The 25,992-nt window shown below is 44.7% G+C and overlaps 1 protein-coding gene and 1 pseudogene across 1 annotated transcript in view; one reads left to right on the top strand and one right to left on the bottom strand.

The window, feature by feature from the left end:
• Nucleotides 1–25,992, top strand: part of LOC147667214 (5'-3' DNA helicase ZGRF1-like) — a gene marked incomplete at its 3' end in the record, with an annotated part of 340,063 nt that overhangs the window by 169,121 nt on the left and 144,950 nt on the right. Inside the window, exons 8-9 of the mRNA XM_086948844.1 lie at nucleotides 6,251–6,328; nucleotides 22,207–22,290. Coding sequence (XP_086804970.1) covers nucleotides 6,251–6,328; nucleotides 22,207–22,290 — 162 coding nt within the window. The remainder of the gene's footprint in view (nucleotides 1–6,250; nucleotides 6,329–22,206; nucleotides 22,291–25,992) is intronic.
• Nucleotides 3,550–5,284, bottom strand: LOC147667215 (18S ribosomal RNA; annotated as a pseudogene).

Genomic DNA, 25,992 nt, shown 5'->3' with positions numbered 1-25,992 from the left:
GTCATTCTTATTCTGTAACGCACTAATGGAAGCAATGCTACAGTGGGCTCACCCCATGAACTTTCACTAGCCCACTCCTAGCCCACTATTGCAGAAACTGACTGCCTTCTCAAAGATTGGGAACAGGTGACCACCAGTGAGGAACAGATGGAGCCGGTGAGAGATCAAAAGGACCATGCCCTTGTTATCTGAAAGCCTATCCTAATGATCTTAACTGATCTCATTTGCAGCAGTACACCTGGTATAATGAGGTATATAGCACGGCAAAGCAAGAAGTGGTGGACGAGGTATGGTTTATTTCCCAGCTGCTGCTCTCAATGTGAGGCTCTTAGGTCAAAGGAGAAACGGAAGGAGAAAGTAGTGATTGGATAACTACTAGTCCTTCTCACAGACCACTCCTTGATATGTTTATCTAGAACTTGTAAGACAGGCAGTTGGTACTACAGTGTCATGCAGTTACCTTGTCCTGGAGCGTTTGCAAGCCAGAACTTGCATGGGTAATGATAACATGAGTGAATAAATGGTGTCCTAAGTGGGAAAAGTTGTGTTGGCTCTTAAACAATAAATCATTTTGATATGCATACACATACATTTTCTGACATTGGCTGCCACAGCAGATGGCTCCTTTGTGAGGATCCCCGGTGTTACATTTAGACTGAAGGGTATGGTCTTTAGCACTGTCTTATGATAAATTATAACAACGCTTAAATATAAAATGTAGGTATGAAGAAGATTTGTGACTTTGGATAGTGCTGTGAAGTTCCCCCAGGCAGAGCCACGAGTTGTCACTTCCACCTCGACAACTACAAGTGAATTTATCCGCTAAGGACATATTCTCTAGCACCCTAACTAACTCTTGTTATGCCATCAGTGCGCAGAACAAGGGGTATTCATGCAGGAAAATCTGCACATCGTCTCTGCTTCCTCAAACCTTACCCGAGTGAGGGGCTCCTCTCAGATAGAGGACAAAGCAGAGTCATTAAACTGGTACTTTATACAGACTCCTTTCTCAGCGTCAAGGCTGTGGTTGAAAGTGTGGCATACACCAGTAACATGTCTCCACACTTTTTGGCAAAGAAGAAAAGAAGAAACATTAGGCAGTGTTGGCTGACTAGTATGAAGTGGCTGATGATAAATGTGCCGACTGTCTTTGTGCAAGTAGATAGGCAGGGTCACTGGAATTATGTGGCAAGGGAGCACCAAATGATGTGGCATACTTGGCTAAACTGTGGGGCAAGAAAGAGCACATTATGTGGTATAATTCGACAAATGTTTTGCTAGTATTACTTCATTATGTGTCATTTTTACACATGCTAATCCTGTCTGGGCAATGTTTTCACCTTATTAGTACCGTTTTAAAAACGAAATAAATAAATAAGCAACTTTATGACAAGTTAACCTTTCCGAAGGGCCTTGTTTGCACGCACTGGAAGCTAGAAACCATTTTTTGTTGTTAAAATCTGCAGATTATGCAGCAGAAGGTGTATTATGTGTCAAATGCAGCAAATTCATAATTGTACGGAATAGACACAGACTTGCATAATTCCAGTGGCCCTGGATAAGAGACATTACTATTATAACAGGTATGAAGTGTATAGGGAGGAAGAGCAGCACATGGCATTTCTTTCCCAGACATGGAGGCAATAGATAGCTATTATTGTATTCTACTGAATAACTGCCCACCTAAGGTCTGGAGTGAAAACGTGGATAATCTTTTCAAACTCGGCTTCTAATCCTTGTCAATATTGGGGGGATGGTGGGTTGAGATGTAATGCTTTTAGTTTTGAGCCAAATTTCACCCACAAAGCATGACAAAAAAAATACATTGTGGTCCCCTACACAAGCCATGAAGTGGCTTTGGAGTGTGTCTTTGAAAGGTCAAGTTCCTGTTATAAGACATGTCCCTCTATGTGGAGTTAGAGTTTGTTTGTGGAATTCTTAATGTGACTTGCAGAGCCTGTTTAATCCCAGGCCAGAACTTTCTTAGCCTGTAAAAGTTCAGTAGAGTTTCAAAAAATTGTGCATGGTTGTCTTAGAAAACACCACGGTTTATTTTCTGGTGGATTGCTCCTGTCAGCAGCATCAATTGTGGCCCTGTTGACTAGTCTCAAACTCTTTGTTGGGTCTCCGAGAGCAAAAGTGCTACTGGCTATGTTAATACTTCTGTAACTTCCGATTATCTTTCATCAGTATAGGGATCAATGGTGTGTCACCAGAGGTGCTTGTCTTAGTCATTTTGGAACAAAGTAGTTCTAGAAACTGCTCTAGAGTAAGCAGAAACGGAGTAGTATACAGAAATTGGTGGCTAAGGTGCCAAATCGTTAGAGTGAACTGGAGACATCATTGTTCTCAGACTCATACCCACAAGGATTATAGATTCGAGGTAAGATTGCCACAAAAGTGCTCAGTTGGGACATAAAAGTAACCAGAATAGTTTGAGTACTATTTGCCCAACGACCGTGGGCTTAATTCACAAACTGGATTTTGTACTATGTACAGTCGTTCTACAGTAGCACTACCTGTTTATTACAAAAGGCACTTCACAAAGTGTACATCTCTACCTCCTTCTGTCCTGTGTTTTCTCTGAGGAGATCTGCCCCGATTTAAAGAGTCTTTTTAGATGCTATGCCCAGGAGTCCCACACCACTGCTTTAGCGGGCGGGTGAGTTAGCGGCTCCCACAGAAGCGGAGGTAGGCAGATCCACTGCCATCCCACCAAGACAGGACCACAGAATCTTCCCACCCTAGCCTAGCCACATAGAACCAGGCCACCAGGTACCTGGAAACGAGGAAGGGTCGCTTTATGTACAGGTCAACTGTCTCCCACCCATTGGGACAGGCGGGAGCCAGGACGCAATCCCTGCTCTTCAAGGTTCTCCAGCTTAGGCAGCATCCCTGAGCCATGCCATCTGTCTGGGGTTCTTCTGCCCTGGCAAGAGGCACTGAAGGGAGAAGAGCCAGGATCCCCTGTACCATTAGTGCAACTCGCCTGCTTCCCCCTGGTGGTGCACACATGGGTATCCGAATGGCAATGTGTGACTTTCCCTCATGCCTCTTAAAAGCAGTTTGTACTGGCCAAGAGGAGCACAAAATCTCTGTTGAGAGCACCTAGGGTTCTCTCGTAGTCCCGACTTCTTCTCATCCAGGCTGCTCTGCTTGCCCAAGACAGGACTTTTCTCGGTTGCTTAAACACGAGTAGGCAGAGATCAGGCATGGGAGGTACCAGGCAGCAGGGCCAATTAGGGGGTCCCATCCTAGGGAAATACTGATTTGGTTCCCACATGGTTATGAATGGTGTGCGTGGATTCTATCTTGAGAGGACTGTCTATTGCATTGTGCCCCTTCCGGAGGGGCCGGCTTCACTCACTCAGGTCCCTTGATTGTCCGTCAGGTCATCCTGTGGTTGAGGAGGCGGTTCTGTGCCGGTCCTCGCCCAACCCCTCCACCAACCAGCACATAAAGGAAAGACCAGAATCTGCGGTTATGTCCATCCAGGAGATGGCCGAGAGTTTGGACCAGCACCATCAGTCGCTTGGACTGCTCTGTTGTAAATGGTCATTCCACCAGTTCACTATCAGAAACCTTATCACGACTTTTACTTCTTCTAGATAGTCAAGTTCGATTGTCTTTTTCATGCTCTGCCATGGGCGTTGACTACCCCAAAAGGGCCAATCAAAAGACCTTACTAAACCAACTGTTGGTAGTAGCTACGGGCATGTGTTTACAAAGAGCTAGAATTTCTCATTCATGGGAAATAATTGGACTACCTATCACAAGCAGAGTTCAACAGGTTACCCTCACCTGTCAGCGAAGGGTAGATGCACACTGATTTGTTCAGTGTAGCATGCATGAAGCCTCAGATATCTAAAGGTATCACAGACCTGTTACTAATTAATCTCATGTGGTTACATCACTTGTTCCACTAAGAAGTTGTACACTGACCACTGGGGGTTGCGTAAGTAGTTAGCTTGAAGGACTACTGTTGGTTAATGGAATTAACCAGACAAATCACTCCAAAAACTAAGAACGGCCATGCACCACCACCCACAGAATTGAGAAAGAGCTATAAATCTGTCAATGCTTTCTGTGTTCTGGGCAGGTGAGGTTTCCTGTGTTTAGTGAAATTAAGTATCACGCTCCACTCCTGGTGGTGTCCTTCTGTCACTTGCTTTAAGCTTCAGCTTTCCAACCATATTTCCCCAGAACCCAAGTACTTTGGTTTCCTGGAAGCTGCTAGATGGGTCATGGAAATAACACCACTGGATCACTAGACTCATTTATGGCCGGAACTCCTACAGTAGCTGATCATCTTTGTACCTCGGTCTTTCGGTATTGATTAATTAAATAATTCTTGACAAATGCTTTCGCTTTGGTTCGTCTTGCTCTAGTCCAGGAATTTCACCTAAAGCGGCACAATACAAATTCCTCCGACCTTCCCTTTTAATCATGGCCCCAGTACTGGAAATCAGCAACATAGAATCCGAGTCCTATTGCACTATTCCTAGCTGAAGTATTTAGGTGAACAACCTACAATGAACTCTCTCAGTTTTTCAATGTGAGTTCTTTTGGACACCTAGGACATTCAACATCATCAGGGGGGTGGCGAGAGGCAGGAGCTGGGGCAGGCGGTAGCTCGGCTCGCAGTGGACCGCCAGCTCGATCTCATGATCCAAATATGAGCTTTTAAACTGCAGCACCTTTATTATATTCTTTTGGAACAGGAATACAGTGGCTGCTGGCACCAGACTTATCCACCATAGATCCTCATTAAAGGGTTTAAAGTGTAGTCATTTGAACAAGTCTTGTATTGTTATTTTTCGTCACTACCTCCCAGAGTCGCGAGTGCCTAATTTGCACACTTACTGGCTTCCTTGGATGTGGTCGCTGTTTTTCCTACTCTAGCTCGAACCCTTATTTCATGTTACCCATGGGCACCATGGTAGGCTCAGAAAGTACCATAGAAAGTCGATAGGTCAGACATCTGAATGAATAATCACTGACACAGGAACATGCGATCAGCTTAAGGTTATCTACAGTCACCAAAGCAGACAGGCGAGCCCAAATTGGTCTTGACTTGATAAATGCAGAGATCCCGGGAGGTCAGCACTCATCTGCATGTATTAGTTGAATTACCACAGTTATGCAAATAACAGATTGACGATGAAAGCAAACATAGCTGATTTAATTAGCCATTCTTAGTTTCACTGTACCGGCCGTGTGTACTTAAATATGCATGGCTTAATACTTGAGACAGACATATACTACTGGCAGGATCAACCAGGTAACAGCACCTGCTGGACAAGAGGAAGAACTTTCTGCCCTCCCCGGACCAATCTTAGCATCCCTCGAAATCCTGCTGTGGGAGCACATGCTTTCCTTCAGAGGGCTGGGGATGGGGCAGGGCAGTCAAAAAAGCTCTGGTGTGCCCAGCCTGCTCCACAACGACACAAGGGACAGGTGGGGTGAGGTGCAACCTAAGCCAGATACGGGCACTGGTCTGGGCAGCTGGGACACCTCAGGTAACAGTCGTTCCAAGCTGCTGTTGAAATGTGCTGGGTGCAGAAACATGTCTCAAAAATGTGAACCTATCTTACAGCGGGAAGGCGATTGAGTGAGAGAGAAAGAAAGGATTGTAAACACCATTAATTTTTCTTGTCAGAGTATCAATATTTGTTCATCTTTCATGTCACTGATGCCTCCAGATATTTATTGATTGGTACAGCAGAAATCTTGTTTATCTCCCACTCTGCAGCTGCAGGGTTGTCATAAGACACCGGCTTAGATTAATTTCAAACACTGCACCTTACCTTCTTTGGTATTTATGAGTGTAGGCGATGCAGGTCAACGTTAGAAGCACACTTTGTAAGACGATGGGTGTTTTAGTTTGAAATGACATACTTATTTAGGCAGATTTTAGAACGAAAACTACATATACTAGTCTACTCTGTACTCAGATATCTTTAAAGAGTAAACTCTAAACAAAGTGCACAGACATCAAAGAGCCCACAGTTGGCAAGTCCTATCTTTTGGTTATAGAGTGGAGAAAAGTGGCACTGTTATTGCCAATTCCCAGCAATCTATGCAATTCCATAAAAGAAGTCTATATTTCATACAAATACTAGAAATTGTAAATTATTACACAGTTGTTAGGTTCAGAGTTCTGTAAAGGGTTAGAAGCGTATCGATCTCCTTACCTGTGATTTATATAATATTTAATTTGGATACAACTTAAAGTAGTTTTTTCCCATAGAAACGGAAGTTCATCGTAATAGAAGAAAAAGAGCATGAAGCATTTACTTCCCTTGCCAAATCTTCAAAACATCTTCAGGTAAGCGGTTTAGAGGCTAATTTTATTTTATCGTCTGATGCATTCACAGTGTGTTCTCATAAATGCAATATAGAGTATATTTTATGGCCTGAAAGAACTGTCCCAGTGATTGGTTGCATTTCAATTTCTTGGGGTCCTATTCACTAAGGGAAGCCCTCAACATGCCTTCTGCCAGAGCCCTGGTTGTACAAAGTGCATAGGATACAAAGTTGGCACAGTGGATTGTCCTTGCCCTTGCTTTAGGTACTGGATTCCATTTCCTATACACAACTGGTGATGTAACATATTGTTTGTGCTTTTCAGCATGGGGCTGTGGCCATTTGGCTGGATTGCTTATTTTTTGGGGAAGTGAGGAAGAAGCCAAGACTGATTTGCAAATGGTTAGCCTTAGATGAGCATTAAAACTCCCAATGCTCCCAAGAGTGCTTGCCTGTGGTCAAGACGGATTAAAATATTTCTGTCCTGTTTGTCTTAGAGCCATATTCTCAAGTATTAGTTAGTGTTTATTCCACCCATGCTAGTGTCGGTCAACTTTGAGAACCACGTCTCACTAGTTAAACTTTACTTTCAACAGCATTATGCAAGATGTGCCATCATTACCGTGTCCAAATCAAGGCCAGGGTTACAAATCCATGTCCATGGTCTGCCAAATATGCCATCCTTTGTTAACAAGTGGACTTCTGGCTAACATTCTTGGCCTTGCTGTTGAGTACTGAGCATTTACACTGCTCAAACACATCACTTTTAGACACTTCTGTAATAACAAAAAGACTGGCCACTAATAGCAGGGCACCGACTTTTCTTTGCTATAATAATTATTTATAATTTTTACCAGACATTACCGGAGGGATAAGTGCATTTTTTTCAATTTTGTAAGACTAAGTATGGTTTTAATCTTACTTTGCTATTTTCAGTCTACATTGGATCCATCGGATGCTCGCACTTCCAGAAACCTGACTTGCATACTCCTCAATGTGTGCTCCCTGCCCCGACACGCCCTAGAGATCTGGGACCTGATTGACACCCTCTTGTCCGACGTCACCTTCCTCGCGGAATCATGGACTAACGCCACATCCTGCCCCGACATCACCGCTGCCATTCCCGACGACTACAAGATCCAAAGAAAGGACCGCCCTGGAGGAGGATTCGCCATCGCACACAAAACCCCCCTCCGACACTCCAAATCCAGCAAGAGTGACACCAACTCCAACACAGAACACCTCCACTTCCAAATCCAGACCAGCCCCAGGACCACGCTACGTGGCACCCTCATGTACACACCACCAGGACCCCGCTCCCAGTCCGCAAGTACCATCCCCGAGCTCGCCGCATCCCACGCCATCACCTCCACGGACTACATCCTATTCAGGGACCTGATTTTCCACCTCGACAACGATGACGCCCCGACTCCACCACTCTCCTCACCAACATAGGATTGAAGCAGCTGGTCAACACACCCACTCACATAGCCAGACACACCCTCAACCCAGTCTTCGCGGGATGGACGAACTTCCGCTTCAGTCACACCACCCAGCCACCCTGGATGGACCACCACTGCATCCATTCCACCTTCATCACCACCACGGCAGCCAAACCCCCTCGCGCCCGTCGCGAAGGAACTTGGAGCAAGGTAGCAGAGGAACACCTCAGCTCCTCCCTCCTCCATGACCCCCCCAGCGCAACGACCGACGCCCACTCCGCGGCCATAGAATTTCACCGCTGGATCTTCGACTGCGCCGACAAGCTGGCACCCCTCCGCCACCCCGCCAAGCAATGCCCTCTGAAGGCCGCCTGGTTCACCACGGAACTGCAAGAAGCCAGACCCTCCTGCAGATGCTTAGAGAAAACCTGGCGAAACTGAAATACCACGGAAGCACGGAACAACCACAGGAGTGCCCTAGAGGAATACCACCAGCACATAAGAGACACCAGACAGACCTTCATAAGAGACCAACACTACCAACACCAAGGAACTGTTCAACATCATACCCCAGTAAGCAAAGCCCCCCAGCGAAGCCACGAACGTCACAACTTCCCAGGAACTCTGCGAACAGAAGATCATGGCCCTCTATGACAACTTCAGTGAACAGACACCGGACACCACCCCCCAACCCCTCTACGCCGCCGATAAGCCATCCATCATGACCTGGAACCCCGCCACCATCAAATACATCACCGCAACCATGAAGAAAACCCACTCAGGAGCCCCTATGGACCCTGCCATCCGCACATATTCCACATGCCACCGCCGCCATCTCTCCCGAACTAGGCGGACCATCAGCGCCTCCTTCTTATCCGGCATCTTCCCAGATGACTGAAAGCGGGCAGAGGTCAAACCCCTTCTCAAAAAACCTACGATGACCCAACAGACCTGAAAACGGACAGGCCCATCAATCTCTTTCCCTTCGCAGCCAAGGTCACCCAGAGACTTGTAAATGCTCAACTGACCGCCTTCATCGAAGATAACTCTATCCTGGACACCTCCTAGTCTGGATTCCGCAGCAACCATAACACAGAGACCGCCCTCCTTGCCGCCACTGACATGCGCATGCTACTCGACCAGGGACACACTGCGGCCCTCATCCTTCTAGACCTCTCCGCAGCCTTCGACACCGTTTCACATTGCACACTCGCAGCCAGACTTAACGAAGGAGGGATAACAGGAGCCGCCCTCGACTGGATCCAATCCTTTCTCTCCGGCCGAACCCAGAGGATCAGCCTCCCTCCCTTCCTCTCCGAACCCACAGATATCAACTGCGGATTACCCCAAGGATCATCACTCAGCCCCACGCTCTTCAACATCTACATGGCCCACCTCACCGCAATCGTCAGACATCATGGGCTCAACATTGTATCCTACGCCGACGACACCGAGCTCATCCTCTCACTCACAAAGAATCCAGACACTATTTCCAGGAGGAAATGAAGAACATGGCAGCCTGGATGAAGAACAGCTGTTTGAAGCTCAACTCAGAGAAGACCAAAGTCCTCATCCTCGGACCCTGCACCTCTGCCTGGGACGACACCTGGTGGCACTCCATATTCGGGAATCCACCCACCCCCACAGACCACGGACGAAACCTTGGCATCATCCTCAACTCTCCTCTCTCTCCATGAACCGACAAATCCATGCCGTTGCCTCCACCAGCTTCAACTGACTGCGAATCCTCTGCAAGACCTTCAAATGGATCGCCCCGACCTCAGAAGGACCGTCACTCATGTGCTCATAACCAGTAGACTGGAGTTCGGCAACGCCCTATACGCCGAAATCAACAAAACCCTTCTACACAAACTCCAAACTATCCAGAACGCCGCAGACCGACTCATCCTCGGGACACCGCGGCACAAACACATGACCCGCCACCTACCTTCAAACTCCTCACCCACGCCTACAAATCCCTCAACAACATCGGACCCAAATATCTCAACGAGAGAGTATCCCTCCACGTACCCAAGAGGAACCTCCGCTTCGCCGACCTCGCCCTGGCAGTGGTACCCCGCATCCGCAGAAACAGAGAAGGAGAGAGGGCTTTCTCCTACATCACAGCCAAAGCCTGGAACGAACTCTCGGTGAACATCAGGCGCTCCTCGACCCTGCACATGTTCAGGAAGGACCTCAGGACCTGGCTCTTTGATTAATCCGGACCTTCTCCTCCCTCCCCCCTCAGCACCTTGAGACCCTCACGGGTGAGTAGTGCGCCTTACAAACCCCTGATTGATTGATTGATTGATTGATTTGAAGCTGTTACTCACATTGTTCTAAAGTTGTGCCTTATAAGTTCCTGGCCTAGCTAACTTCTGTGGCCTTATATGTAGGAATTCAAACCCCTTTCATAAATGGAGATCAATTGGTGAAAGCAATATAATCGGATTAAGATCAGTATACCTGTTGAACACCAGTGACATTGGGACACCTAAAGAATCTAACATATGCTAACTAACTACAGGATGTCACAGCAAACAAATGCATAGTAGAACTAAAACGAAAACATAATTTAACATGCATCCATGAGGCATTCTTTTGGAAGTAAGTCTGAAGGCGAAGGGCCCGAGTCTTGTTAACTTTTTACATATTTGCAAAAAAATATATATTTTTACTGAAAACAATTAGCGACATAAGCTCTGGCACTGAACGTTTTGCAAGGTAGAACTGACTACTGCATTAACCGGAGGAAGGGGGCTGGGGTGTCCAATGAGAGTTCAGAATAGAATATGAGTTATGAGTTCTTAGCTTTCTGTTAGGTTTAGGTTGCAGCCTGTTACATTAGTGGGGCACTATAACAGCAGTAATATGGATTCCCTCAGGATGAGGTTTTCTCTCTTGGCTCCGTCATGTCAAAAGAAACATTCATTCAAACTGAAAGATACAAGGTTCTGGTAAGTAGAGCTGGTGACATAGTTTGTAGGCCTGTTGTCTAGTTGAATGTGGATCTGAACATTGCCCGTGTATGGTGGGGTTACAAGATAACGAATGCACTAGGGTCTGTGTTAGTGGGTGCATGTAGATGTTCAAGAACTCTTTAACATCACCATACCAGACACTCCAGCCCACACACACATCTCCAAATTGAGGAAACCATGAAATAAGGAATCTTTTTTTAGATGATGATAGTAATATTCCAAAACAGTCTTACAACATAATGTTAACAGCATTTGTCTATCAATATCTCACCTATACAAACCTCATAAATTGGAAAAATAAGTGTACCAATCCTCTGAGGTTATGTGATATCATGGGGTGCTTCGATTACCTTCCAGGGTACTCAGTTTCCAAAATTCACCCATAACCTTCTCTGTTATAGAGAATATTGTGAATCCTTTTGGTATGGCAGTTACAAAGTATCAGTTGTTTAATCTCAGCCCCCAAAATGGACAGTTCCAGTCAATCAGGTTCACTTCTAGAGTTAGTGGCCGCTAGCAGCTTTTTCTCAGCCAGTCATGTCTCCACCAACGCCATCTCAAGCCCATCCTAAATACCATCATATAGTTGGAAATGCACTCTCAGTCAAAACATCAAAATAATATTTTAGCATTCTGCATTGGTTACATTCAACTCTTATAGTGGATACAGACCCTCAGGAGGTTCATGTTACTTCTCCCTTTCACTCCACTCTATTAGTTCCTCAGATGAGGTGGTGTCTCTTGCATCTCCTTTGTCTTCCAGTGATTACATTGAAATGATTTGGCTAATACTTTCTGCATAATAGTTACTGGAAATATGAGTTCTCCATCTCTAAAAACAGTTTTCATTGTTCTAATGCATTTATTGAAACAGAACTTGAAACTGTCTTTTTATTAAGGTTTTGCTGTCCAGCAAAATGTTGTGTTCGTAAAGAACATCTTGGGGATGAGAATCAATTATATAAATGATATTCATATTAAAAATAAATATAACGTCAGTAAGTATTGTTTCAGTAAGTGATCATCTGCTACCTTGATGCATATTGGAATGTGGTGAGTCTTGCTGGCTTAAAGTGACAGCACTGTTTTGGTTTTTTATGGGATTATTTGCACCTGGAAAGTTTCTTTTTATTTTCTCTCTTTCAGAAGAGAGAAAACAATAAAGGCGGTAAGGCAATGGAGCTCCATACATTTTTCTGGTGTTTCTTTAAGTTATTTTTCTTAAAATATAAAAAATAGAAAGGAAATTGTTCCTCTTCACATGTGTCTAATGCACATTCCTTGTGTTGATGGACTCTCTTATAAATGAAGAAAATATGAGCAGACTAAGAATTGAGGGGTTAATCCTAATGATGAAGAGGTCCCTAGAGGGTGCCGGAGTCAAGCTTCATGGGAAGGAAACAAACCACTTACCTGGATTTTACTGGAGGGGTTTCTGAGTAACATCATTGGAACACACAGACATCTAATAAACCTTTACAGAAGGGAGATTCACCAGTTTATTCATACAATGCATAGGTGACTGTCCTTGAGGTGCATTTAACAGGGTAGATCCTGGGAGCATCGCATTTATCCTAGAGGTGTTTTCAAAATCCACCACAAGCCTGCCTCCCATCTCCTCAGTACTAAAATGTGGATGAAAGAAACACGGTCAAAAACTCTATGCAGTAATTTCACTGAGAGTCATCGGTCTGTCTCCTTGTTGTCTTGGCATTAAAGTAAACATGCAAGTATAAGACACTAACAAGGTCTGGACTTATGTAAAGATTCTATCGTATTGCTTTCGCTGTAAAATACTTAACTCAAAATTCCCCCCTTTGGATGAGGAGAGTTGCCATTTTTTTAGTAACAACCAATGTACTGCCTATAAAACATACGTCTAAAATTCAGGGCAAGGTACGTCGCGGTTTACCAAGATGACAACAATTTACCGTAAATACAAGTCCTACAGAGATGCATGGTTCAAGTTCTAGATGAGAAGAGTCTCATAGCAATCGTTTTTCATAGCAGGACAATAGGAAATGTGGCAAAACACTGTTTGGTGTCTGGGAAGTTAATATCTGAGGTAGTATTGACAGATAAACGCTATCTAGAGCACCTTGACCAGAAGCAAAAAAGCCCTATTGGGATCCATAAAACTTTGAAATTTGTTGAGAAATAAAACCTCCAAGGACAAAAATGTGTCTCCTCTTAACGCATGGGGACTTAAAACATAGTATCACAAAATCCTTCTCTTTTCCTCTGTCTTCCCTGTCTATATATACAAGTGTGAGGCCATTTAAATAAGCAAAGATGATGTCAAACGGGTTACAAAACACTGACAATGGAGAGTCGAGCAGTATGCTACTTTAAAGGTTGTAGACAGCACTTGAACCTGAACTAATTATGCTAATAGTGCTTAATTTATATAAAAATAGGTGCAGGGATCCAAAGTGGTACTACCAAGAATACAGAGTCTTGATTCCACCTTATGCCTCTTTCTTCCACCATCCTTACTTTTCAATTCACTCTTGCAAGTTCTATTGCAATTCTGCTTTCTCCCTTCATCACTTTGTCTGTTTTTCTCCCTTTTCTCTCTTGCCATGGGTCAAAGTCAAAGAATATAAAATCTAAGGAGGAGAAGGAGATTGTTGCTCCCACTTAGGAAAACATCTGAAAAACGACCTCAATGCTGGCTTGCAGTCTTCCTCCTAGAGAGCTCCTATGTTGCAAGTCCTCTGATAAGAAATGCAAAGCCACAGATGCTTGACTCTCTGCATACCAGCCCTTAGCCTACAGGTTCCTAAGTTGACTCCAATACTCCACCTTTAAATACAGAACAACTTTAGTCTTTTCTTGTTCTTATTAGGGAGAAGAAACCACTGTGTGGAGTATGTCCCCCTCTTTCAATATTCTCCCACACACAACCTCCCAGAAGTGAACCCTCAATATAATGGATAAAATGGTTCCATTGTCAGATGGCAATGCAAGTGGGGGAGAGGTTGGCATGTGCCAATCCTGTTTTCTAGAAGCATCAGTTCATCCAGTAGCAGTCGTCAAATGGGGGAGAACCTCCACAACATCGAAACACAGAGGGGCATCTCACAAGGATCCATGTTGCAACATTCAGAAGTCTTCAAGATGTGGTGCAGTTGCACCAGAAATGGCTATGCTTGTCAATGGAGGATGCAAGGCACAATGCCTTGGCCATATAGATAATGCAGGTTATATGATGCTGCGGCCTGTGTAAGCTGCAGAGTAAAGTCATGTGTCTTAGTCTGCTGAGGAACAACACCAATCCTCAAGGCCCACCCCTCCCACATACTCTACCAACAACTCACTTGCAACTCCCACAAACTCACCTGCTTCCACATCACAACCAGACCCTCAACCTAATGTGGATACCGTATTGTTTAACGGTGCACAAGCATGACCTCCCATATTCCCTCATCACAGCCCTTACTTTACAGCTTGGACACATCCACCACCCCCATGAATAATTTATACTCTACTCATTGTCTTCTCTGATCACCCAACCCACCATTGTTGATGTATATTGAGGCACATTTATTAATAAATATCACCTGCATCTTTCACCTGTGTGTCGTCTGGCTTTGAAGATTGGTATTTTAAGAATAATGTAATGTATTATATTTGAGATTGTTGATTAATTAACATATCTGGGAGATTAGATATATTGCACTATGCACTTTATTCCTTTGTGATGGCCAGTGGAGTTGAGTCTCATTTGCATGGCATAACGGACCCATGAGTAGCCATTTTAGGGCTTTCTCTTGACGTTTTAACTTTTCTGGCACCTTGGATTAGTATGTAAATATTTTATTGAGGGCACTCCATTGGATCCAACAAACCATTTGTGTTAAAGGTCGCAATTTGAATTTGTAGTAGTTCAATCAATTGCATTGCAGCAAACTGAGTTTTGTAATTTACTGTGTTTTATGAAAGTTTTGTATTTGTTCACATATGTGTGCTTTTATGGTTCTTCGAACCGAAATGAAGTTGTTTGGTGGTGAATTGACGTTAACCCTTACAGCAATACACTCTGTTACATTTACCAGCATACCTACATATATACAAAAGTGTTAGAACAGATCCATGCTAGGGTTAAAAAATTAAGTTTTTCAAATATCTCTAAACTAAAAAAAAATATTGTAAAAAAACATAATTGGGGCATGGTTTTTGTGTGTAGGTCAACTGTCCTTCGAAGAGGAGAAATAAAAATAATGTCCGAGTAGAGGGAAAAAAACTCAACATGGAGGACCGGTGTGGGCAACAAAAAATACTCATTGAGAACGTCTGGGACCAACTTGTATACAATGTCCATTGGGGATAATACAAAAAATCAAACTGTTCTGAAAATATATACCAAGTCCAACTAGAAATGGCTGCTTTTGGGCAGGCAGCAGAACTCTTTATGCTGGACAGCCTGCATCTCTTGATGTGCCTTTACCTTTGTCGCCACCTTTGAAGGATCTGAGAAATCACCCGATAACAGGCAATCACTGGCCTCATGACCTCCTAGAAAGTAGACATGGTTACAAACCTAATGACAGTACATTGAATAAAAAAATAATGAAAAGGAAAATTATAATATAATTAACAAGTATTTACAATAATAGCATTTGTTCAACTTCACATTTTATAGGACAGCAGTTAATATGAATAACTTGGACTGAAAACACAAACATAAGATGTTATACCACAAACATTTAAATCTACATATAAAGTAATGATTTCAAGACTTGCACCTCCTTGCTGTCTGTGGAAGGTCTGCCAAGCTGTTTTATATACCCTTCTGTGCAATGGGGAGAACTTGGGGTACTAATTATGAGGCTCGGAAGATACTCAGAGCAAATCTTCTCCCTTCAGCCTTGCGCAGTGCAGGAGGTCCTTATAGAGGTCGTGGCATTCTCTGACTTTTTGGGTGCAATCACCCACTGCACAAAGGCTACGCCCTGCCATATCTCATTCTACACTGCATTACTCACCAGGGTGTGCGGTCCCCTCAAAGAACTGAAGATAGCTCTGGAGGACCTTCTCCCATACACGCTCCAGTTCCTCTTGGGCGAAACTAGGAACCCTTTCTTCTTGATCCACAGCCATTTAGGGGATTTCAACTCCAGGAGGAAAATTGTGTGGTGGTCTTTTGATGTTTGTGGAATGGCCTATTTTCCGTTTTTGTATAGCCTTTCCTGTTTCTCATGGTTAGCAGAGAACTCCACTCGGACTACGGAGTTCTTCACCTAAATAACAGCAGCAGAGAATTCTGACATGTAGGTGGGATTCATAGGTATGGTATATAAAGAAAATGAAGGGAAAATCATGTGGATATTTAGATGTGTAGATGTACCCCTACATGCATTGTATTCTCAGCCCTCTACATGTGGTGTGTATTGATGTAATCTGAAATTCAGTGTGGGTGAATGATGTATGTAGCTATAACATTGAATATTGTGATAATTAAGTGAGTGATGTGTTTGTGGTTGAATATTGCAATGAGACTTGCAAGGCTAGATGTGATATTGTGGCAGTGCAGCAGTGGCGTGTCAGGATGGTATATGTGGACGGTATCGTAGTCCACCATACTCATCATTCACTGAACACAGTCTAAGCACAGTGATGCAGCAACTAAACTTGCTGCTCAGGTGCAGTGTAAAGCTCCCATTCAGTCATGCAGCTGAAGACCCTGACCTCTGTTCCATGTCCCACCCAGGACCCTGGATGGGCCATACTTTATGGTAAGGTCTACATGTACACCATATTGCCTGACAATGTTGTGCAAAATTAAAAAGATTACAATACTTAGCTCACTACTTTTAGGGAAAACGGGAGCACCCCCTATTTGGTCAAGACATCTGAAACAAGGATGACAAAAGTATGCTTAATGATGGCTCATAAACTGGTGTGTGCTTGGTTGCACATGTTGAGCCTGTGTGGTTGGATGTTCAAAGCGTGTAATGAGATGGGGAGATACGGTATACCTGTCATTACCTGCAACAAAGACGTGAGGTTTGCCATGATGTAATTACCTTGAGAATGTAGCAGGCCTTCTACACATGTATGAATTCAATGTCAGTGTTATGTAAGTGTATTATGATAGGGTGAAGTTATGAGTGATTGTGTTTGTGAAGCCATTCCCTAGATTTACGTGCTATCCCCATATGGGTTAGTTAAACTTATCTAGTAGTCACATAATTCCGAAATCCCCAGTAAACTGGCTTGCAAGAGCAGATTTTCAGAAGCATATATCTGTTTTGTGTGCACTTTGGAAAACCGGATACACATCAGTGAAGAAGATCCTGACGTTACAGACTGCTTAATCATTAATAAAGTGCTGTGGTGTCTGTTGCAGAAGTGCGGCTCCCTTTGCCGGGGTGTCTAAAGTGATACTTTGTTTTAATCAGTGGCACCCAATCCCTGATGAAAGTGGGCAATAAAATGTAATTCCCTTGCTACCCATTGACTTTCTGCCAGTAGATGTGGTGATAAACTGGTGCACTTGGTTGGTGATGCAATCCAGTGCACTTGGTTGGTGATGCATTCCAGTGCCTGCATACACACTGTAAATGACTTGCCTCTGAGCTTCCCACTGTGTCCCTGCTGACCCTCCGGAAAAATCAGTAGTCCGTCTTCTGACAAGTTCAGGTAAAGTAAGCCTCTGCTTCCAGAATGCAACCATGTCAAGGATGCACTTCAAGTGGGGGTATGAACAACAGGGTAGGATATAGAGGCTGCAATTTAGACAAGCACATGGCTGGCACCGTCATCCTCTGCCAACATCCGATCCCTTTGCAGGCCCTGGAGAGTGGAGACAAAATAGGGAGTGGCACAGCAGCATCAGCTACCTGTGGCCCGAACCCGATGAACCCCATGCCTGCCCTATGAGGCACCCTGCCAACGGAGACTGTGGAAGTAAGGTTTCTTTCTGGCCTTAGATGGACATGTGGCATCCCCATGGAACACCATGAGGTAAAGCAGTCTGCACCGACTGCAGTGATTTTGAGCCCAGGCACAGGAGCATCTGGGCCCAGTGCAGCGGGCCTGTATACAAAAGACAACTGCACAGGATTCAACTGTCAGGTTCATGGTGGTTGTGCTGAAGTTGGCTGCCACCAGCCTGCAGTTTGTGCTGTGTGCATTGGGGACTGTGGCTAGGAAGTAGTTGGCACATTTCTAGACAGATATATATATAGGTCAAAGTATTTGTAACCACATTGGACAGGGGTCAGAGTGGAGCTCTGCATTAGGAATGAGCCCCTTGGTACAGTGGTATTGTTGGGGAAGAGCTGTGGACATAAAGGGACTCATAACCTTTTGTTGGTGCTATGCAATACTCTACTCAAGTGAGACATCAATAAATCCTTTATTCTTCCTCTAGACAAGAGCATGAGGAACACTGCTGCTCCCTTAGTGCTGGGTTCTTGCTTCGGCTAGCTGTATCAGTCGTTGTCCTGGACAATGTTAAGCATGCCAACTCATTGGACGATTCAGGTCACAGCTTGCTTTTCACACAGGTGATCTCACTTCAACAACTATTTTTTGGCTAGCGGAAACAGACTGGCAGCTGGTGCAGTATAGAGAGGGTGGTTCGCGATAGGAATCAGACCATCGCATCTGCAACCTCATTTACTTATGACCCTACATAATATGTATACTTTTCACATTAAATGTCAGCGGGCTACAAGAGATAGCTAAAATACCCAAGATTCATACTTTATGAAGAAACCGAACTTTCACATCGTAATTTTTCAGGAAACACACCTGACAAGGACTGAATGTCAGAGATTCATCCATTGGTGGAAAATCCAGTTGGTTTAAACTAGTTACTCCGCCTACGCCAGGGTCTTTCTGATATGAGTAGGGCAGTGGCTCGTCTTCTTTTAAGAAGACCAACAAGTTAATGCGGAAGGGAGGTATTTTTATGCTGAAGGATTGCTAGGTGGCAAGAGAGTACACTTCTTGGTCTTTACTCTTCGAACTTTGGTAAAGTCACACACCTGCATTAAGCCTCCACATTAACCCCACCCCCTTAAAGCCATTCTTGATTGGGGGGACTTTAAATGAGTGTTTGACATTGCAAAAGAGATATCTCATTCAACCTTTACCTAGAATATGGTGGACGAATTAGTGCTGGACTGTGGTTTGATTGATACATGGAGAAGAACCTGGGAAGGGGAGAGACACACACACAACACACACCACCCTACCTACCTACCTACCTACCTACCTACCTATAAATAAGGACTGAGCCCTGGCTTCCTCCAGGCCTGATCAGAATTCTGGAAATAAATATGTTTTTCGCCTCTGAGGTACATGGCCCTCTCAAAATGGTTTCGCCACATTTCTTTTACTTCTTCTCTTACTTTCCGTTAATATTACATAGGCCTTTTATTGTGGTCTCAATAGCCTCTGAACAGAATTGGTATGGAGTTTGGGTGTGCGTAGGGTAGCTCTTGAGAAATGGTTCCTTCCCATAGACAGTGGGAACCTCTGAGCGCCTGATTTCGAGACCTACTACCTCGCAGCACAAGTTTAATAGGCCATGACTTGTATTGCCCCCAATGCGTCACTGGAAATAGAATTCATGAGCCACTGACTGATGGATGCAATCATTTTAGAACGACTATAGGGAGATTTCCCAACACCACTGCAGCTCCTACCCGCTTCCGGGTGGTTCAATTCTGCTAGTTCAGGTACCTTCAGAAGACCACACCGCAGGCAGTGTATTCACCGGACTTGGCACTGTGGTGCCTGCCCAGATTTAGGAAGGCAGGGAAGACCGCTGACAGGCCGCTCTGGATAAAGACCACCATATTCTCTGTGGGACAGTTATATGACTTGGGAACCCTTAGGACATCTGCAGATATCAGATAGGAATATGATTGGCACACTGGGCAGTTCCTGATAGATGCAGCCCTCCATAAGGAATTGCTACCAGGAATAAGTTAGACGGCGAATTGGAAACAGATGGCACTTTTCACACATTGCTAACATGGGGCACCATCGCCATAGATTAACAAGTTTTTACAAAGCACTCTGAGTGGGGTAGGCAGATCGATTGGATTTCAGACCCAAATGGGGCAGTGACCTTCAACTGGAGCTATCGGGCAGTGACTGGTTAGCGTTTCTCCATCATGTAGCTAAGGTATCCAAGCGTATACGTCATAGGTTACTGCAGTTCAGTTTTGTGCATCACATACCACACACCTATAATGTGTCACACAGCTGCCCTAGATAATTTGCAGGTTTAGCAAATCTGTATCCTATGACCTTGGCGGGCATTGTGAGCTAGACTTTCCGTCGCTGACTGACAAACGATACACCAAAACAGTGACATTGACTTAGCGATGGCTCTCACGAAAAGGGATTTTGCGTTTCGTAGCGATCCCAAGCTCTCCTTTTGGTTGAAGTCTGTAAAACAAAATTATCTAAGCGGGCTCTGGCTGAAGACAATGGCATTAGGTGTAATAGGGAGGTGGAATTCTACTCCCTGGCACTGCCCACCTCATCCAGTGAAAAACAGCCATAAAGACAATCAGGACATGATCTTATACTCTTGCATACTGCATGATGCCATATATAATCACTGATTGAGTCTGGCCCATAAATTACACACCGGTGCACGCTGTTGTGCCCTTCCACTCACCTTTACATGCATGTGCCTGCACAACAGCTCCTCTAAATAGCAGTGCATGCTTTTTACCAAGCCCCGACATGGATATGATTGTTGATGTTAAAGCTGCCTTGTCCAACCAGCTGCTATTCAAGTCAATTGGTCTATCTCTCTGTACTGAGCATTGAAGAAATGAACTTTTGAATTTCTATTTGCCTTGATTTATACTAATAAAGAAAAATTAAAAAACAAATCACTTGAAGTGAGAAGCAGTATCAAGCAATTACTGCTTTCCTAGACATCCCAAAGATGTTGATCCTCTGTCTGTACTTTTTCTCTCTTCTCAAGTAATTGTTATACAAAGTCAGGGGCAAGGCAGCAAAGGTATTCATTGAAATGAGGAATAGATGATTTTCTTGTGTCTTACCTGCCTATGTGGGCAGTTTGTGGTCATTGGTGGATGTTGTAGAGAATTTCACCTCTTGATGGATATGGTGAAGTCCTAGTTGTTCACCTCCCCTTGCGTTAATGGGTATGTTGATTGCGAATGAAGCCTTGCCTACTAATTCTTGCTACATTACCTACTTTGTGCCAGAAATCACATTTCTTTAAAGAGATTAAAATTATAAGAATAACAAAATAATTTTGATGCAGAACAACATCCCCCCGCAACGTGTTGACAGTGTTGTTCTCCTCCTCCATTGGTTTCTGTAAGACTGCACAAGTAATTGGCCGTATGTGGAGTGTAACTTACTTCAAAGCTTAAGTATGCAAAAAGTGTTGGATGGAATGTTTGAATTAATCTAAGCCACTGGTATTCACTCTGGCCGCATCCCAGTCCATCATTATCTTGCACACCATGCCACCTCAGTTGACCCTGCTCCAGTGGGAACAGTCCAGCCCCGAACTGACAGACCAAGTCATTCCTAAGCCGGAACACATGCAACCCAGGACCAGATTTGCCCTTATCAGACTCATCATGCAGGTATAGCTTGGTTCCTGTGGCACAATGTGCATGGGACCCACGCCTCTGCATACCCGGCCCACTTAGGATGTGACAATCAAGCATATAAAAACGTGATGGATGGAATGCTTCAATTAATCTCAGCCGTTGGCAATTTCTCCGGCCGCATCTCAGTCCATTGTTATTTTGCACACCATGCCACCACAGTTTGGACTCAGCAAGATGCAAATCAGTCTTGACCTGGCTACAGTGGAAACAGTCCAACCTGTCAAGTGTCCTCTCACCGGAAGTCTCAAAACTGTGGGAAGTAAGATGGTCCTCCCAGTAATTCCAAGGAACAAGCCCTAGCACAGAGTTATAACAAGTGCCAATTGCTATGCCCAGGGGGAATAGGTGGTTAAGGAAATGGGAAGGATAAAACGGAGAAGATGATGCTTTCAGGGTTGATACCAAAGCAGACCCGCACCTCAGATGGAAATCCGTACGAGTGATTACCTGAAAAGGAAATACAAGTACCCCATTAGAAGTGTCATACAAGAAACAGGCAGAACTAAGACCTGATTCCTTCCCCTTTATCTCAGACCACAATTCACCCAGGGTAGTCAAGTAATCTATGCACTATAGAGGCACTTGTAAATTCAACCCAAGAAGGAAGGATATCGTTTTTAATAGATCCCAATCCTGGAATAGTAAGGTATGAGTCCATGGTCCGCGTTTAGGGCTAGAACTCTTTCAAATGTTATTCCATCTATAGTGCATGAGTGAGTTGGTAAAGCCTGAGAGATTAATAGATGGAGCCACAATCTTAGTGCACTGCCCTGATGGGTAATGAATGTCTTTTTTTGGAGGATATCTCATTATTCAGTTTTTGCTGATTTAATGTATTTTTTTCTCTTTCAGGCAAAGTTACACTCTAATGGATATGATGCCAGAATCTCATGGAGTCCCAGTAGTGATGACAGAGGCCATCCAAAGTGCAGTCAGGTAAGTAAGTGAGGCAGGGAACTGGCTAGACCAGAATGGAAGCTCGTGGGGGGAAAGGAGGGCAGGAACAGGGTGTTGGCAGAAACAAGGAGTCAGGAGGGATCCAAGAAAAGGTCTGCCCAAGGCAAAACAACAGGATGCGGGGAGGAGGTTCCAAATTCTCTATAAGCAGCGGGATCTCCTGCCGAAGCTTGAAGCCTAGTGTGGCTACAAGTCAGGACGCAGCCTTTAATGGCATTGTGTCCAATATGGCAGATTAATCGCGCCTGAGTACATCTTCCTGTGATGTTTTGCACGGGATTTCGGTGACAGATGAGTTGTTGGCAACAGAGGAGATGGCAGCAAGGTACGGCCATTCATGGCCTTTAATTATCAGATTTGGGGAGCGATTGGGGCCTAGGGGGTCACGGAGCACAGAATGGCTCCTTCTGTCATCAGTGCGCTCTGAGGCCATGCACTACACAGGTGCAGGTCACGCACGCGACCTAACACAACTGAACTGTCAGGCCAGGTGCTCTCTGAACCGCAACATAAGTAACCCCGGACCGTTTTCACCCTTGTTAGGGTTTATGATATATGCATTTGTGAAGCATACTATCACCTGTGTTGGTATCCTGGCACAGAGCAGGTAGATGTGCCTAGCCCTACCTTTGGTAATTTGGTTAATTGAAAAGCCAGGTCTTTAGCTTCTTACGGAATTCAAGAAGAGCGGAGGAGGCTCTGAAATGGAGTGGGAGGCTGTTCTGTGCTTTAGGAGCGCAGTAAGAGAACGCCTGTCCTCCTGATCTGGTCTGTTTAAGCATGGAATGTGTGCGTGTAGGAGTCCTCTGGAGCAGAGGTGTCTGGGTGGTTGGTGGATGGAGATGCAGCTGTTCAGGTAGGTTGGGGTTGACTTGTGTAATGCAATAAATGTGTGTGTGAGGAGTTTGAAATGAACATGTTTGTGTTTCGGGAGCCAATGGAGGTCCCTGAGGTGGGATGTGAGTTTTGTGTGGGAGGTTGTGGATGAATCTGGCTGCCAAGTCCTTGATGGGTTTGCAGTCTTCTAGTGAGGTAATTGCTAGGTGATCCCAGTAAAGTGGGTATTCTTGTAGTCCAATTTGCTGATGACTAGGGTGTGAGACAGTTTTTCTAGTGTTGCTCAGGAGCCATTTGAAGATCTTCCTCAGCATCTTTAGGGTCTGGGAGCAGGATGCAGTGACTCTGTTGACTTGTGCAATCATGCCCAGTTCGCTGTTGATGATCATTTCGAGGTTCCTGGCTTAGATGCTGGGTGTGGGTTTGAGTCCAGCCAGCCACCTGCTGGCGTCCCACGGTGAGGTGTTCTTGCCTATGATTACAACTTCTGTCTTGTGAGGGTTGAGTTTGAAGCGGTGGCTATCATTAAGGTAGGGACTTCAGTAATGCAGGCAGTGAATCTGTTTCTTGTGTTGTGGGCCTTGTCTGCGAGGGAGAGTAGGTGTTGCTTGTCATCTGCATAGGAGAGGATGCTGATGTTGTTTGAACGGATGACATTGGCTTGAGGGATCATGTATTCACTGAAGAGGGTTGGGCTGAGCGATGAACCTTGAACCATTCCGCAGATGAGGTGCAGGCTTCCGGGGAGTTAGGTGCCAAGCTGACTGCTTGTGTTCTATCCATTAATAAGGAACAGAACAAGCGGAGAACAGGTCCTTGGAACCCAATCTTGTGCAGGCGCTTGATGAGGTTGGGGTGTGAGACCATTCCAAATGCTAGTCATCGGATTGTGTCTTGAGCAGGCACGCAATGGTGGCTTGTTTCCAGGTGTGTGGGAATGTGCCTGAGTCGATGGAGGCGTTGAAGAAGGATGTTAGTGCTTTGCTGATTGGTAGGTGTCCTTTGGTGAAATCATGGTGGGGGCAATGGTCAAATGGGGCCACCAAGAGGATGATGTTCTTGGTAGCAGTGATTTCGACAGTGATGATGGTAGGACACAAGATTAGGGTTTGTTCTTTAGCCCTGTTGGGCAGTTGAGTTGCGATGGTGATGGGGTCTGGTTTAGGTTGCCGTATGTGGTTGTGAGTTTGTAACAGAAGAATCCAGAGAAGTTGTTGCAAAGATCTTGTGAGGGGTTAATATTGCTGCAGATAGCAGGAGGCTCGGTGAAATCGTTCATGATGGCGAAGTTTCTTGCTGCCGTTTGTGCAGCTTAGATGCAATCTGCAAGAGCTATGTGCTTGGTGTTTCTTATCTGCTGGTGGTAGAGTCTTAGGGCTGATTTGAATATGTCTTTATCTGCGGTGTCATGGCTTGTTCTCCATTTGCACTCCAGTTTCTTGCAGTGGTGTTTCATTAGCCTGCGGTCCTACTTGTAGCTGATGGCCTCGGTTGTGCCAAAGAAAAGCCAGGAGTTCGGTACATGCGATGATCCAGCAGCTGAGGTTCTTGGCAGCTTTTGACAAGTTGGTGGTGTGCTCGGGCCAGTGCACAGAGAGGGTTGAAGTCCATTCCTTTTCTGTGGTGTTTTTCCAGCTGTGGCGGGTTGTTTCAGAGGTGGTATGTCTGTGGGGGTGAGTCATAGTTTCTGGATTGTTGATGGTGATGTTACTGATTGAGTTGAAGATTGTGTTCAGTGGGTGTCTGGTGATGTGGGTCTGTTCAATAATGTGCTGGGTGAGGCTAAGCTTTTCAGGGTTTTCTAGCAGGCCAAGTGTGGGTCAGTCTGATCTTCTAGGTGAAAATTAAGGAGGCGGATGAAAGTGTTGGCATTGATGATGAGGGGTGTGACGAAGTGCATGATATCAATTGCAACATTTTTGCGGGGTCCTGGTGGTCTGTATACGAGGATTCTGCCCTGTGAGAAGTTGGCTGTGGTGCTAATCTTGAACGTGAAGTCAATTGTTAACAGCATTTAAAGGAAAGACAGGTATATGCTTAACTCATTTTAGGATTAATGCAATTTTTGTGAAGCACTATGCATGGATCCTTTGCCAGATTTTCTGGTACAATAGTCCTTCCCAGCCTATCACCTGTGTAGAATGCGTCAATGGAAATGCCTTTTGCTCTAGCTGAAGGCAAATTAATGTTTGCCTAATAGCTAGAAAACAAAACCATTGCTCTGATGACTTACCTGCTGAATTGTAGGAAAATGTTGATGACTTAAATTGTCGCAGCCCTAATAGTTGTAGTTCATCCAGAGCAAGAGAGGCTTCATCCCAGGAAGGAGGGCCTCTCGTAAACTACAGATGTTGATGCACTTAATAGCTAGTGCGCCAACTGTATGAGTCTTTAGAAATTCTAAAGTTTGTACCAGACTTGATTGCATGGCTCATGTTGTACACTAGACTGAGAGTAAGAGCCTATATGAGGAGGATCATCTTCCACCAGTGGCCAATATAAACAGCTAACCTGACATAGTTACCCACTCTTGCACTGGAGCTATTGAGTGGTGATAGGCAGAAAGGATTTGTCAAGGGGCTTAACATGGTAGGTATTCAGCATAATATTTCATAACTTGCAGATTATATCTTTCTTTATAGTCATGACTCAAATGTTGATTTTACTCCAACAATGGAGATTTTGGATACATTTGGTGTCTTATCTGAACCGAGGGTGAGAGGAAAGAAATCCAGGTATATCCCTTCGAGGCACCAAAGTTTGTTGTAGGAGTTTTATATAGCGCTAGCTGGACCCGAGGGTAACACAGCGCTTTACAACAAGTAATTTAGGAGCAAGTATGCA

The sequence above is a fragment of the Lissotriton vulgaris genome, unplaced genomic scaffold (assembly GCF_964263255.1).
Source record: "Lissotriton vulgaris unplaced genomic scaffold, aLisVul1.2 SCAFFOLD_1138, whole genome shotgun sequence".
Lineage (NCBI taxonomy): Eukaryota > Metazoa > Chordata > Amphibia > Caudata > Salamandridae > Lissotriton > Lissotriton vulgaris.
Note: the sequence above shows the minus strand (reverse complement) of the source record. Positions and strands in the feature narration are given on the sequence as shown.